Source organism: Neltuma alba, unplaced genomic scaffold (genome assembly GCF_004799145.2).
Source record: "Neltuma alba isolate B1F8T4 unplaced genomic scaffold, ASM479914v2 tig00012697_pilon, whole genome shotgun sequence".
Classification (NCBI taxonomy): domain Eukaryota; kingdom Viridiplantae; phylum Streptophyta; class Magnoliopsida; order Fabales; family Fabaceae; genus Neltuma; species Neltuma alba.
The window spans coordinates 57,156-73,799 of NW_021637124.1; the positions used below are offsets into that span (position 1 = coordinate 57,156).

Genomic DNA, 16,644 nt, shown 5'->3' on the forward strand with positions numbered 1-16,644 from the left:
GCAGCAATTACCCATCACTCTTCATTAGCCTCTCGAGGATTGGATCATGCTCCTATTTTGTCCACTCTTGAAAAAAAATAATATTGATTGTTGGGTAAGTCTGCCACCACAAAAGCTTGGTGGCATAGAAAATATTTAAAGAAAACTGTTATTAGCATATAGTATAACTAATCCAAAACTGATGAAATACTTTGAGAACAAAAACTGTTATTAGCAAAATCGATCTCAAGATGATGTCCAGAATTGAATTTTGCGCCTAAATGCTTGTGCATCTGTATAATATAATCATGTAAGGGAAGAGAGTGAAATTGTGCAAAATCTATATATTTATGTAGGTGTAAGAATCTGCACGAAAGAAACAAAACGAGAAGATGTATTGATTGTTAAGTTATGATTTCTCATGAATTAGCAAATGAACTGACAGAGACCGAAAATAAACCTGCATATGTAAGGGTAAGAATTTGGAAATAACGTACCAGGGAACTGAATTGATTGATGAGATATATAAATATATATTAATGCATATCTTCTCTGTTCTAGTAACTCAGTTTTAAAAGCAAATCAGGGATTCACTGATTGCTAAGGTTATTTTCATGACTTTGAATAATTTGATTTACTAAAGCTTAATTTCGATGCCTTGAAATGAAGCGATTCACTAAAACAGAGAACACGGATAGCGAGTAGTTCTGCAAGAGGATTTCACAGATTTGCTGGGTTGGAAGGTTTGGCTATAGTAGTTTTTATTGTATAAACGAGGAGGTTTAGGGCTCCGCTTTAATTGGGCACATCTTTATCAGTGTGTAGCACCACATCAACCCCTTTTTGACTGGAACTAACGGCATTTGCAAATATTATTAACAGAAGGACTAATACTAATAACTGAGCAAACAATAAGGAGTGAATAAAAGAAAAAATATTATAGGGACCTAATTTAAAATTTAATGAAACTATAAGGATTGTCAATTTAGTTTTCCCTATTATTAACCAACTCAAGATGCAATTCTTTCTGAAAGACTCCAAATTGATTTTTCCGAAATCTTGCCAAGAAAATCGCAATATGTATTAAATCATTATGATAGCAAAGATTCAACAATAAATTTCCATCAACGCATTAATAGAATAATGTAAAAGAATGACCAGTGGCGTGAATCAGACTCCAAATTAATACTTTAAAGTGCATTTTAGTGGTTCTTTCCGATGTATAAAAAGACAAGGGTATTTTAGTGGTACTCACTGTGATTGTGGCAACTTGAAGACTAGACACCCACCCAACAAAAAAAAAACCAAAAAAAGAAAAGCAAAAAGAAATAGAATAAGAATAAAAGAGCATGCACTTTGGAGACTACATCACTATCCTAAGCTACACAAGCAATGCCACAATATCTTAATGGATATTACACAACAAAACGGAGATACTGCTACCATGTGATATAATATAAAAGGATCCAGAAAGAAAAATGCGAGTTGTACACAAACTCAACAAAAGGCTACCTTACTGACAAACTTCCAGTCTCAATGCCAATGTCCATAAAAACAATCCTTGGAAGTTAACCCGATATGGGTTTAGACAGCAATCCACAAAATGATTACATGATGGTGCAGCGTTTCCTTTCTTCAGTTGGCTGTGAGCTTCCTTGCTGGAGCCTTTGTGACTCAGATGGGTTGTATGTGAATTCCGAAGTATCAAGCCCATACTGGATAAACAGCATTAGAATCAGATGTAGAAACGACATCACAAGCATAGAGCAACAATGATTAGATGCATCTTTTCTGATTATAGCTGATATGATGGTCAGACATAGTCCAGAACATTAAAAGATGTATATGGCGGATCTAAGCTTAAGCATATAGTTTAAAAAATGTCCGAACAAGCCCATAATGTGACATCGCAGAACAACAATGCAGTACTCTATGTAGAATGTGAAAATGTCAATCTAAGAAGTATATTCCGGCTTCCCTAATAGAGTTCCAGCCATTCATAAAAAGATCATTTCAACAGAATGTATAGGAGAAATTTGCAATAGCCCATGAAATCTTCACACGAAAGTCCTCAAAGAAAAGCCATTTCAACAATGCTATATACAGTGGAAAATGTAATACCAGGACAATGATGAACAGATTCCCAGATAAAAGACTGCACAAGGAAAAACCTACCGAAAGAAAAATATTTGGATGCACAATTTATGAAAATCTAAAAATCCTGTGCAGAAATCATATCTTAATTCTCCTTGAATTACCATGTCATGAAAGCATCTCTTTAGAGTCAAGACAGACAGCTTAAACATTCTCATGAGGATAGTGTATAAACGAAAACGATTAAAGTGAAATGCAGAGAAAGCTATTGCACCTTTTCCCTCATCCTAGTACTCCAAGCATCATTCCTGCCAGGAGGACGCTGGTCAATTGCACCGGGAACTGGCGGACCGGCTGCTGGTCCTGCTGTTCTGTTTATCAGTGGCTGCCGCATTTGGTGCCTTGGATTAACGAACTCATCATCACTGTCATAATCTGCTGGCCTATTTGCGGCCCTAACAATGAGGGCTAACAAGAAAAGAAGGGCCTGCAATAGTTTTTGCAAAGCATGTCATAAAGATATCATCAATTGCAGATCGTAAACAGACAAAGAAATGCACTCATCACAGCCACAAACAGACACAACTCCACAACATCTATACAAATAGTTTTTGCAAAGTATGTAATAAAAAGTTCACCAATTACAGATCTTAAACAGACAAAGAAATGCACTTATCACACAAACATACGCAACTCCAGGATAAAACTTGAAATTAGATTTGCCACAATGGATCAACAGATCTGTTGAGTGATCTGAAGAACAGGGTGATAAGTTTCTAAATTTTAAAGTTGGCAAGCCAATCTAAGTAGCCAACAAAATATTCCTATTTAGCCAGCTTCTACTCTCTATTCTCTCTCCCAGCTTTATGTTTCCTCCGTAACATCAAGGCAGTCAACAACCTAAACTGCATTTTCTCAGTCCAAAAGTAAGGTCCCTGAGAAATGATGTCACCACAAGTGACGAGTTTACCTTTGCTAACCAAGTTAAAGAAATTTGGCCACCGGTTGAGAGAGATCATGCTTAAGTACAAGAAATAGCAACCTCATCAATATAAAATATAGAAACTTTGATATAAAATATAAAAATTCCAACAATTCACACTATTTATAAGCATGAATAGTATGATTTATTCCCCAAACTTTGTGCAACGTAACCAACATCTATTTACCATAAAATTTATTGGTACGAATTTGGTAGTTATCAGTTCATTTTGCTCATCCTCCTGATATTTTAGATTTCCGTCAAGCGAAAAAAGGGCAACATTGAGTACTTCATCACAAGTTCAAACATTCTCAGTGTTATCAAAGTAATCCAGAATGTGAAGATATCAATTCTTAAAATCCTTTGCAACGTTTATAGTTTAGGGCATTAAATCTGCTTGCTTCTCTTCTCAGTGGGTGCATGAGTGAATGCAGAAAAAGACATTCATGACCACAAAACAAAAGTCTTTTCTTCCATCTGCCAATCATACTACTTACCTCAAAGATTACAATTCCAAGAGCAACCCATTTCACAATATTCCAGTTCTCTCGCAGGAATTTGTATATCATTTCAAAATATCCAGTTTTGTCAGCTGGAATTTCCTGAAAGCAACATAACAATAAGATGACAACCATATCATCTTAAATTTCAGATCGTAAATGATCATACACGGCTTACCTTTTCCCAGCTTTTATCAAAGTATAAAAAGGCAGCAAAACCAAGCTCCACCAGGATCAGCAACAGCAACAAAATTGAATACTTTGTTGGATTAAGGAAACCACTTCTAATACTCACAAAATATATACATGCATGTGCACATACACACCAAAGGAAAGAAAGCAAAATGGAAACAGAACTTTTCAATCCATATATATAGGCAGAAAGGTATTTAATTATCAGATACTGTTGGCCATAGCATAATTGCAGAAGACATCTAAAAGGATACACAGCAGAGGCAGCATCCATTCCTTGTTGCAATTCCAATACAACCAAAGCAAGAAATGACAAAGAGAACAACTCCAATGGCAATGAATAAGTAAATAAACCTGCCAAACATGAATTACACAATTAGTTTCATACGCGCTAAGACAATGTTGGCTGAACTTCACCAACTTCTTCTCATAAAGCAATCAGAATTTTTTAAGTATTAGACATATGACTGTGAAACAAAAATTTTATTGGCATGAGTAAAACCAAATCCAAATAGAATAAGCAAAATATGGAGTTGGTGACATCAATGAAGTTAAGCCACAACTAAAATTTATAAGGAAAGAAAAGAAAAGGATCAGGCCACACAGGTCCATCATATTGCACACTAATGACATGACATTAGTCGGTCAGAAACCAACATGTGGAAGAAACAATGGTTAGTTGAAATTTAGTAATACTTAGCAAGTAAGCATATCATAAAATGCACAAAGAAAATTAGTTGCAGTTAATTTTATACAGCACTGGAAAGAAGAACCATCAGTGCATCAATCACAACAAACAATGAACCATAATCAGCCCTAATCTTAACTTTTGAACCTTCAATCCATTAATCCCACAGTAAAAGTTCACTTTGCAACTGTAACCCAAACTAGGCCAACTAGAACATGGCAGAAAATACCCAACATAGAGACCATGTCCCAAAAGCTGATTGAAGACACTGATTGCAAAAATTATGTACTCCTGGCACGGAGTTTCCATCGCAAGTTACCAAAGAGTGTTCTAAAGGAAGTTGGGACCAGTGCTGCTTAGTAAACTATGATTTTACTGGATAGAAGAATATTGGCCCAGAGTAAATTTATAAATTTCACCTCCATAAAATGATTTTACCGGATATCACGACCAAAACTAATGCGACAAAATATGTTCAAAACATTAACTTTGTCAGTTTACAAGAAGGAACAACTATTCATTTACTAAGCCTTGTAAAAAGCCGGGAAAAAGAGCAGCATTCATACCAAGCCTTGGGCAAGCTGATACTATCTGATAGTGATACAGCCGTAAAGATGGGTCGGCCAAATTGAATTACAGTTTGATCATAACTGGAAGGCGAATCGGCAATTTCCTCTGAAGCTCTGTCATATTCAACCAGTAGATATATTCCATAGGCCACCATGGCCAGACCAGCAAGGGTCATTAGTAAGTTCAGAAGCTTCAAAAGGCACGCCCAGAAGCCCCTACAGGCCATCCTCTACCGACTTTTTGTACTTTAATTTGATAACTTGACCAAAATTCAAACTGGAGGCCAATGTTCCAAATGTCTCCAATATTTTCTGCAAAAACCCTCAAATTCTTATGATCGATCACAGTAAAAATAAGCCCCATTATTAGGAATGAAATGTAACAGATACGCTAAATTATGCATCTTGCACCTTCCTGAAACGAGTGATAGGAAAAGTAACTTCATCGTCGAATTTACATGTCAATATAACCTCCGGAATCTCGGAAAGGGAAATATAATTCGAACATATCTAAAAGAAAACAAATGGAAATCCTTAATCTCAATAATTTTAAGAGAATCCGAAAGGATGGGAAAGATATCCAATATTGAAAGCGATGATTAGTAATTCAGCAAATTGTCCGAGGATATTCTCTCTCCCATAATTTCCCGACGGGCCAAAAAGGAAAAAAGAACTATCACCTAGAATGCAATTGACCAGAATTTTGAACTAACTCCATCTCAGAAAATGCTTTAGAAAATTTAGATGATTAAATTAAGTGACATAGATAGATCAACTGACCAGTAGAAAGTAGATATTTGAAAGAAACGCGGCAAAGTTTTCAAAGGTTGAAACAAAATTGAAGGCGTCAACGAGAGCTTGGACACAGATAGAAGCAATAAGAACTTACCGGAAGGATCGATGATTTCGAACGATATCGAGTACGACTTGCGAGGTTCCTCGCTTCCCTTTACAGAGAAATCACACTAGCCGAGACCCTGACAGAGGAGAGAGAGGGGAAAAAATGAAAAGGCGAAATGATGAGAGGCGCTTGCTTTTCAGTTTCGAGACCCCCAGGGCCAATTACGTAAATTCATAAGGGTAGGTATTGTATTTGTATACCGGTGGGTCAATACTCAATACTCAATGCCGCGGCTCTTAGGGGTACATTTGGTACGAGCAAAATAGAAGGAAGGAAAAAAAAAAAATTTATGAGTTTGTTTGAAAATAATGAAGACTGAGGTTAAAATTTTTTTTATTAATGTTAATTATTTTTTTATTTTACATTTTTTATCAAAATTTTACAACCTTATTTCTTCAATTTTTTTCAAATAAACTCATTAAAATTTTTGTTCTCCTATTTTTCCTCCCTTTCCCTCGTAAGACCCCTAATGGCTAATGGCCTTTTGGAGAAAAAACAAAATTATGCGCGTGTTTGTATGCGTCAGTATAATTTGGCCAAGGGGATGATGACACTGTTTGAGTTTTGATTTGTTGTCTTCCGAATGAACTCACGGAGGTTAGGTTGGATTCCGTTCTATCCATTCCTTCTTTTTTTTTTCTTTTTTAAATTCCGCAGCAATATTGAAACAAATCTGGAGGCACGGATATGATAAAATACTCCAATATTTTATTTTAATTACAGGCGAAAAGGAAATGCTGTTACTGGAGGGACGGTGGTGGGATCAGGAGCCCCCATTCTTAGCTGTAAATTACATATTTCCGTACAACAGGCAATGCAGTATAAGTCTAAAGAAAATGCTCCGTATATTTAAAAGAGAGAGAAAATGTTCTGAGCTGTAGGAATATATATATTCCTTTGATATTTAATATAAGATCTATTTAACTAATTTGATTAGACTAAAAAAGTTAGGTAAATTAGTTCATTATAAGAAATATGACATATTTTTCCTAAAACCCCATAATCGTCTTTCTTAATATCATTCTTCCTTCTTTTACTTGATTATGGTTAAAAGAGTATTATTAGGGATAATTTAGAAAAAAGCTGATAAATACAAAAAATAGATCTTATATTTAAGATCAAAATCAACTCAACAATTAGGTCCTATATTATTAATAGCCGGAGGAGTACATTTTAAAGTTGACAATAGGGAGAGAAGTGGCGCATGGTGATTGGGCCGAAGAGGGGTACATATGGGTGGGTCCCACTTCATAATATTTGGCGGGAATGAGGGCCGCGTTTCCCCTGCCGGAGCCTTGGAGGCATCTCCCTTGTAACGAACCGTCAACAGTAAACAGCTACCTGTCCAAGACAGCATAGTAGTTGGGAACTTTCCCTACAGTGCTCTTTCCTGTTTGTTTCCGTCACAATTTGTGGGCCTTCTAGGCCCAGAACATTCTTCTATTTGGGCCGCCTAAGTTGGGCTTATGTAACTATTCGCGTTTGGGATTTTCTTTTCTTTTAGGGTCAGATACTTCTGCAATGACCCAAGATTTGGTCATCATGTAAGATTTGTTTATCTCCAGGGGCTCTTCTATAGTTGATTCATTGCGGGATCCTCCTGATTACTGAATGTTGACCTTTCATAATAATTCGGTTAAAAAATAACATAAAATAAAAACTCTCAATCATGCAGATCCGTGATATTTAATATAAGAACTAGTTGACTAATTTGAGTAAATTAAAAAAATTAATTAAGTTAATTATTTGTAATAAATATATGTTATCTTTTTTAAAATATCCTTATTAATTATGTGTATTAGCTACAAATCCATTTGATGAAATCTTTAACATGTGATACTATAAGGGCTACCTTGAAAAAGAATAGATAAATATGATAGATAAAGTGGATTGGAGTCTTATATTTAGTAAAAAAATTGAATGTTAAACTAGCTCTTATATTAAAGACTAGAGGTATATTAACAATTTTTCATCCCAAAACAAAAAAAAAAATTACATCAATGAAGTTACCACATCTTAAAAGTATCTAACCGAAGGTTTCTTCAGATCAAAAAAAAAAAACGGAAGGTTTCTGGCCTACAGGTAACAACTTTTCTCCAAGTTCAACATAACATTAAAGCTATTAAATTACTCACACATCTTTGAAAAATACCACCTTGGCGCTTCTAAATTTTACATTACAAACTGAATCTTATATTTAAAATTGAAAATAGTATGTGAAATACACTATTCGTCTCATTCAGAAATAAAAACAAAATGGAAATGCGTATTCCATGATCAATATCTCTGAGACTCATAAGACAAACAATATTATCTATTTTTGGCCAAGAACAAACAATGTTATCTTAAAACTCTTCTCTTAAGAACTGATGTACTTAGTTCCTTTGTCTTGGAGTGAATTATACCCTCTTTTTGGCAAAAGAAAGAAAGAATTATGCTTTCCTTAAATAGTTCCTTTATCTTTGAGTGAATTATACTCTCTTTTTGGCAAAAGAGAGAAAGAATTATGCTCTTCTTAAATTACTTTTTTATTTATTTTAAAAAATTGATGCCATTTTTAAAATTTTGAAAAAAAAGTACACTGATCTTATCTAAAACCATCCGGATCTAATGCTTGTATTTGTTATTTATATAAATAACAAATTAGCAATGCAAATATAACTAGTTTTTATGTATTTAAAATGAATTTATTTTTTAAAATTCATAAACATTAAAATAAAATTTCATCATGCTCTAATGTTATATTAAATAAATATTATTCTTCCAATTTGATCATATTTTATTTTGAAAAATTGTACATATTTTTGTAATATGGGAAAATCTATACAATTTAAAATTTTAAAGAGAAGAAAGTAATTACAGCAAGTCTTTATCATTTCTTATTTTAAAGAAATCAGACAAAGAAGCCATCCTATTACATATGTAAGCATGTCTACACATTCAACATTATGGTTTCCATTATTTCATGTAGCAGTAAGCAAAACCAACCATTAGGAACAAGTTTGGCACTCACCGTTGAGAGCAGACTCATTTTTCATTTATTCACAAAGAAAACTACACATAGCAACATTACGGTTTCCATTATTAAAAGTCTGCAACAGACCCCACCACCCAACAACTCCAAAAAAGGATCCATTCCAGTAATCAGAACAGACTTTATGCCCCAAAAAAGTTGGGCATTTACAACCCACAAACCCGACCAGAGCATCATCAAGAGTTTGATGCAATAGCATCTTCCTATCTACATATCTATCTCTTTACAACCAGAAAAGTTAGCACAAAGTATCATCATTTATTACATGGCCATTACTCACCCAACCATGTCGCCTATTGGCTGTCCTGCACTTTGCACCAAAAAGTGATATGGATGGCATCAATGAGTGGTCGGTGGTGTGTAAATGGTCCAAAACTTCCAACTAATCTGCTATTTGAATTCTGACAGATTTTGGGGTGTGAAAAGAACAGGAGGAAAACCTTATCTTGATTGCTGATAGGTACATGCTATTTCAACTTAATTCTTCATAAGTCAAAGTTTAAATTAAACCCTCAATCATTCCAGTGCTTCCAATGTTGTCGTCTCTTATTTTTATCTAAAAATTAATGCCAAACCAAAAGAGATGGGTTGGCTTGAACAGTAACAGCCAATTTGGTACTGTTAACTCAGAGTAAGCAATCTGTTTAGGCTTGGCATAATTTTTGGATAGAGAAAAACTGGAAGTTATGACATTGAAAACAGGGTAATAATTGAGAAATTAATTTAGAAGATCCGACCTATGAATGGCAAAATTAAAAGTGCGCCTCTTCATGGACAACCAAAATAAAGTTTCCTCAAAAAATAAATTGAAGCAGAGCGTTGTTCTGATTGGCATGTACCAGAAGGTTGCTTTGTAGTTGTTAATAAGGGCACTGGCTGATCGTAAGAGACGTGGGTCTCCCATCGGAGGTCACTGGGGTTTGGGTTCTGGTTCTGGTTTAGCATGCCTGGAACAAGGAGGGATGGTGGAAATGCCTTGCCTAGAGAGCTCAGCCAACACGCAATCAATGGAAGGGGGTTTGAGGCCTAGTGGCATTGGTAGCCATGGCTTGCTAATTGCCTCCTTCACTGTCTTGTCAACAACATCTTCTGCCTGCATGAATGCACCACAAAAGTGTTAAAAAAATTTTGGGTTCTCTTTGTATCACTCTATCTCCTACAGCATTATATCACTATTGCGGAGGACCCAAATTGGAAAATTTCATGGCAATTTGGACTTTTAAGCATAAACAGTCCCCTTCAGACAGCAGCGTTTAGTACATGTGCGTCAGTTAACAAACATATAGTACAGGTCAATTGAGACTGCTTTGTCCACTTGATTTGCTTTGAGATTCTCAGTCTTTTTATTATGAAATAAGAATTTCAAAGTGAATCTAATGGGCAAAATACTCAAGTGCATGAGAAAGTCAAGCTCTGCATAGAATTACCCTCAAGACACCAAAGTTTAGGCATATTCTATGCAAACTTTAGTTAGAACTCTCACATCACACACTACTAGAAGAACCGATTGCCTAGGTAACCTGCTTTCTGTACATTACAAATTTTAATTTATAGCCATTTGATCTGTATAAGCTATAAGCTAACATGATTTTAGAACGTGACTTGCTAGCTCCTACTGTCTCTAAGATCCAGATGCGTGAAGTTAACATGAAAGTACTGCATTACCACATGATATTCGCAGGAATTCCCTAACTTGCTAGCACTACAATTAACTGCATTAGCATTATCCCATCCAGGTATATTCTGCAGTTTGATGACACAACAATACATATAATCAGAATCGTTATAATAAATTTACTTATAACGGACAATTAACACACAGAATAACACTCCAGATCTTCACTTTATTAACACTCACTTGAGAGAGCGAAATACAAGGAGCTTGAGAAGCTGGCAACACTGGGCAACCCCATGCATCAGCATGCATCTGGAACATCAAGTAATGTTTTACACGTTAAACTGCATTCAAAACTCTGTATTGAAGACTATGAATCAAGGTCGCTAAAATAAAGGGGACAAATATATCCTGCTTCAGATCAAATGCTAAAGAGAATAATCACCGTATGATATGGCTTCCAGTGCCAACTTTCAGTAGGATGAAATGGGGGATAACCCAGTGGGCCCCAAGCATGCATACTGGCTGGTTGACTGCCAGATTGTCCCCAGATAGGATACACATGAGCTGGTGATGGGGTGCAGTTAGAATAATATGGAGGGAAAGCCATAACTGGTCTTTGTACCCATCTTCGATCTTCCTTTGGCAAGATTTGCCTCCTCTGCATTCTATATTTCTGTATGACAAACAGTTAACATCATGCTTATCTAAGAGGATACGTGCGTATGGCTTCTTAAAACAACTGGATTAAGTGATGAAATAGTCATCCTACTAACGGTGCGAAAAAGAAACCCAGAATATAACCAGCAAGCTAAATGATGACCTGAAGATGACTTGCCACATTATGCCTTGTCAAGCCCTCCACATTCATGAGCTCCAGTATTCGAGAAGGAATTGCTTGATCAACCCCTAATTTTTCCACTGCCTTCACAAACTTCTTGTGCAGTTGAGGCGTCCAGTCTACCTGAAACCAAAGCCAATATGTTAAACTGTATTCGGACAATCAAAACCAGCAGATAACTTGCTTTCTAAAGCAAAATTTCAACAAATGGATGGTCTTATATGCAAAACAAAAGAGAAAGTATAAGCAACAAACATAAACAATATATGCTATATTCAGAATTATTTTCTTGCCAAACATTTTTAAAACAGCTGTTGAGGTTTGACAATTTCATCAAAAAATTTCTTTATCACTTCACACATGGACATATGATGGAATTCATATGCTGAAATGTTGGGATATGTCCTGGCTTTGTGCGTCATATCACTAACATTGAATGCATAAGCTGATTTGTTAAGGATATTTTTGCAGGTAAATCAGCGTTCATGAGGTTTTTGCAAGTGGAGGAAAAAGGATTATCTATGAAACATGATAAGAACTAATAGTCATATAGCAAACTTAATTCACCTTCTTCTTAGTTTTGATTTGACGGGAATCACTATTAACACCTGGTTTATTTGGAGATACAGTGTCACCTTCAATGTTGCTGAGAACACTATCATGTACAGATGGAGAAACAACTTTCTCACTCTTAGAATCATTTGCAAGGTTCTCATCCTCCATGTTCAGTGCCTTTTCAGGTTTCACTGGTTGACAAGTACCGTTGGCATTCAAAGTCCCACATGTAGTTTCGACAAATTTAGATTCCCCATCATGGTCCTCACTTTCTTTTTCTGCTGAACAATTAGTTTGTTCTTGGCAATCTCCGTCGTCCATTAACCTTGCCCCCTGTTTTAGTTGTGGAGTTGAAGGAGCAGGGTACTTTTCACTTCCTGCAGACTGCTCATGATCATCATCACTGAACCTAGACTCCTCTAAATTTAAACTTCCATGCTCCCCACTGTCTGTTTGAAGCTGCAATACCACAGATTCTTTGACAGTTTCTAGTGATTTAGGCAGGACACTTGTCCCAGTGTTGAACGCCTGCTCAATTGAACCACATTTAGCAACTTTTACGCTCATGACATGTTAATATTAAATGCCAACAGAATCTGCCTCTACTGACAAACCTTGTGAACAACATGCTGCCAGATATTCCTGAGTTTTTCCTCGGAGAGTGGTTTGTTTAGGAACTCAACTGCACCAAGCTTTAAAAAGAAAATGCCGTAACCAATCAAATAATTAATCATGAGGGACTAGAAATGTGAATTAACATTAAGATAAGGTGAAATAAATAAATTGAAGAATATTAACATCAGATTTTAAGCCGCAAATTATTAGGGCAGCTAAGCCAAAATCTTACCGCTACACACTTCATCATGGTGCTCAAGCAGTGATTGTCTGAAGTCACTGCATCAAATATCAAGTATCACTTGTTAGAAGATTTTTGACGAGAGCCTTTAAAGTAAACTTTCATCACATTCCCCTAAAGAATATGGATATACCAGCAAAGAAAAACTAAGATCTTGCATTATTTAAGGACATCATGAAAAACGGACGAACTATTTCAATTTCAAATGCAACATGCATGCAAGAGGCAAAACTTGCAGAATTATATATATATATATATATATTTTCAAACTTACTGATGGTAGGCAAGTCTTTGGCATACTCAAGAATTTTGAAACTTCCCAGGCTGCTGGTACTGACCTGCAGTTACTAATGCAATTAGAAGGACGGATATGGTGACAAATCCTATCAAGTCTGTATTACGCCACAATCCAAAGGAAACCAAGTATAATATTGATATCCAGAAAGTGTATAAAGGGAGGATCTTTAATTATGCCAATAATTGCCATGATCTTGTTGGGGTGAAATACATTATATGATAGGAACGACATTCTACGATTTCATTATAAAACGATCCCATGGGTCAAGGTTGCAGCCTAATTGTTTGCAGCATATAATCATAATCAAGATTCCAAAAAACCATTCTTTATCAAAAACGTCCAGAGCCTTTTCATTTCAACATGTTTCAAAACGTCTGATTTATCATTTTCTGTTCAAGTTTTGTTACTACTATCTAGTAATTTGATATTTTAATGAGATTTCATTACCTCCACTATGGCAACATGGAAGCCTTCAGGTTTGCTGGAGACTGCTGACAAGGCTTCATTCTCATCACAGAATGTAGAGACTGCAAAGATATTCTCAGGCTTATTAAGGGAACCAGCAGAATGGACAAGCATGTACAGGAACCAAGAATTGAAGGACTGAGGGAGTAGAAGGCAAGATTGATATGAATTTCAAACGCATTCAAAACTTTCATTGCGTTGATTTCTAAAAAATATAATTTTAATAAAGTTTACCTTCTTGGAATACTTGCTTTCCTTAATAGATGCTTGTTTTCTGTAGCCAACAATTCATATTGACAAAGATTGAAAAAGCTACGGATAGAATATAGAATAGCATAAATTGAGTAACTCACAGATAGATAATTGGCAATTAATTTATGTTCATTATCTCCATAATTTGGACCACGTAGAGCTTTAGAGGCATTTGTAAGCACGTAGTTTAAACGCAAATGATAGAGTTAGCAGCTTTATGAGCAATCTGAGAAATGCCCTGTATAGTAAGTTAGTAACATCCAGCAACGAAGAAGGGAAGAACAGGGCTGTTCTTTAAAATTATCAAATTCCATCATAACTAAATTCTGAGACCACATACTTCCAAAGAATCTTTAGGGGACACTCACTAAATCATTGATGCTTTACAAGATGCCATTAAAGATAACGATGGGGACCAGTTCTAATCACTAAATAAAGTGAGTGAGATTGGCTGGGCCAAAATTTTCAGTAAATGGAGAAAAGTAGCAAGCCCAGAAAAGTATTACCGATATAGTCCATGGCCTCCAGCTTTGTTGCTATCTCCGAAGCAGAACTTCTGTCTCCATCAAGGAGAAGAACCCTAAGTCCCTTTGGAAAATCTTTCCACTCCTGTATATCCCTAGCAGTGCAAACCATAGCTGGCTTAGCATCGTTCCTCTGTCGCCTACAGAAGTCACAGATCACTAATGCTTATCTACATCCAATTTGTTCTGCAAGAACCCGCCAGATCACCAGTTTGATCCAGTAAACTAGACCGTATTCTGTAATCAAGATCACATAACACAGAAACAATCAAATAAGAGATAATCTGATGATAACAAGATATTTAGAATACTAATCTTATTAAAGAAAGACTCAAAGGGAATGAGACGAGTTGATACTCCATCGCATACTTGCATTTTTTACATCACAGAAAGGTTTCCAAGGAGCATATAATGCAGACTACAGACAATACCACGAAGATCAAGCCAGATAAGCTTAAAGTCCATGAATCATGGGTGACGCAGTTGGTGAATTGATCATCAAACAGATTCCTACTTATTTATCCCAAACCATTTCGGATTTCTCCAAGAAGGAAAATCAAATCCTCTTGTGAAGTGAAAAGAAGAATCAATTTACTAGAGCACCTTCACTTAATAATCTGATACAGAGCCGGGCGAGATCTCGAGTAGAGGAAAAAGAAAACTTTAACTCTGAAGAGAAAAATAATTAAGAAAAACTGACAACAGTCAGGCAGAGAACAAGGCAACCCAATAATCGTGAAACCAATAAAGACGCAAGCAGCTCAAAACGACATACATGCATGCACATATTTGAGCTAAAAAACAAAAGCAAAAGAAAATTCAAAACAAAGTTCTCACAACAGAGAAACCGAAAGATAATGAGCATGCAAGTGGGTATGAGGGACTGATGTTGGTTTCGAAACCATTTTAACTACCTTGGCTGAAAAGAAAATGCAACTTGGAAGGTCAAAGAAAAATGAAGCAGTTCATTGTTCTTTCTGGCGTTGTTTCATGGGAAGTAGATAGAGGAGAAGGAAGGAAAGGGGGTTCAGTGCGGTCCGTGAATGATATGGGCGACTGCTGTACAATTGCAATCGGCTGTTGCGGACCGCAGAATATGAAGGTGACCTCTCTCTCTCTCTCTCTCTCTCTCTCTCTCTCTGGGGTCAAGGAACTTCTCTGCGTTTCTGCCACTTCTTTCAAGGTTAATGTTCCAAATCCACCCTCGGCTTCAACTCTTTTTACCTTCATTGAGCATAGGAAAGCTTAAAAAATCAAAAATAGAATGGGATGAAACGTCTTTTAAAAACAACAAAAGAAATTATCACCCAAAAAAAAAAAAACAACAACAACGACAAAAGAAAAATTGGGATAAATCCCTCAATAAGCAGACATTTATTTATTATTAGAAGAGATATCTACATACATCCTAGTGTCTGATAGCATCTCAAACAGAATCGTCTTCAATAAAATAATACATGTGTCTAACAGAAAAAATTAGCAAATCATTTTTAAAGATTTTGTACAACTTAAATTTTTTTAGATGCAACTTATTTTTTTTGTGTGCAAGTCATATTTACTATATTTAAATTAGTGCCTTATGTTTAAATAATTGTTTGTGCAAGCCTTCTTCTCTTTATATAATTTAACTTCCCTTAAATGCAACTTATTTTTTGTTATGCAATATATCATCCTAAATACCATTTGCTAATTAATTTGAAAACAAATTGATAAACATACAAATTAAGTTTTACATATAGAATTAATATCAATTTTTAAATTAGATTGGACAAGAAGAGTATAAAACCACTCCACGTTGGGGGAGGGGGGGAGGGCGGCCACAATATCTTCACAAATTTTCCGTTATAATTACAGAATGAGTTTTTGTTTTTTGCCAGCTAGAGAGGGAGTTAGCATGAGCTTGTATTCTTGTAGTAATAAAATTAAGAAAGGTTAAATTTTGTAACAATTACTTCGGAGGATATTCAATTATAAAATAAAAAGATATGACCATAAGATTTTTTTTTTATCTTAAATTTATAAGTCTATAAATTTTTATTGTTCAATTAGTATTAATATTTATGTAATTTTCTCTTTTAATTAAAGTGTTAACTTAGTTATGAAGCACTGCTCATCCCAGTTAACGATGCTAATAGAATAAAATTACAAGAACAAAGGGTGTTAACAAAAAAAATAAAAGATTAAATTAAGAAAAAAATACAAACATACCAAACTAAAATTTATAGAAAAGTAAAAGTACGTGCAAAATAATTTTTTCTAATATAAGATATAAAAATTTACGGTAAAACACCTAATTATA

General features: G+C 35.3%; 2 protein-coding genes across 3 annotated transcripts; both read right to left on the minus strand.

The window, feature by feature from the left end:
- Positions 1-1,292: 1,292 nt before the first annotated feature.
- On the minus strand, positions 1,293-6,009 carry LOC114730011 (tobamovirus multiplication protein 2A). 2 transcript variants are annotated; one of them, XM_028917032.1, is made up of 7 exons: positions 5,894-6,009; positions 5,002-5,316; positions 4,002-4,101; positions 3,734-3,814; positions 3,553-3,657; positions 2,348-2,560; positions 1,293-1,694 (listed from the first exon to the last, which is right to left on the minus strand). In XM_028917032.1, the coding sequence occupies exons 2-7, from the start codon at positions 5,229-5,231 to the stop codon at positions 1,587-1,589; spliced, it is 837 nt and encodes a 278-aa protein (XP_028772865.1). In that variant the 5' UTR covers positions 5,232-5,316; positions 5,894-6,009; the 3' UTR covers positions 1,293-1,586. The 2 variants fall into 2 exon arrangements, with proteins under 2 accessions (XP_028772865.1, XP_028772866.1); XM_028917033.1 differs by lacking the exon at positions 5,894-6,009 and adding an exon at positions 5,785-5,872.
- A 2,951-nt stretch (positions 6,010-8,960) lies between these two features.
- On the minus strand, positions 8,961-15,412 carry LOC114730006 (two-component response regulator-like APRR2). The gene is made up of 12 exons (XM_028917025.1): positions 15,260-15,412; positions 14,328-14,582; positions 13,552-13,631; positions 13,081-13,144; positions 12,798-12,844; positions 12,565-12,642; positions 11,963-12,478; positions 11,378-11,518; positions 11,000-11,230; positions 10,798-10,866; positions 10,605-10,682; positions 8,961-10,032 (listed from the first exon to the last, which is right to left on the minus strand). The coding sequence occupies exons 2-12, from the start codon at positions 14,455-14,457 to the stop codon at positions 9,850-9,852; spliced, it is 1,617 nt and encodes a 538-aa protein (XP_028772858.1). The 5' UTR covers positions 14,458-14,582; positions 15,260-15,412; the 3' UTR covers positions 8,961-9,849.
- Between the last annotated feature and the right edge of the window lie 1,232 nt (positions 15,413-16,644).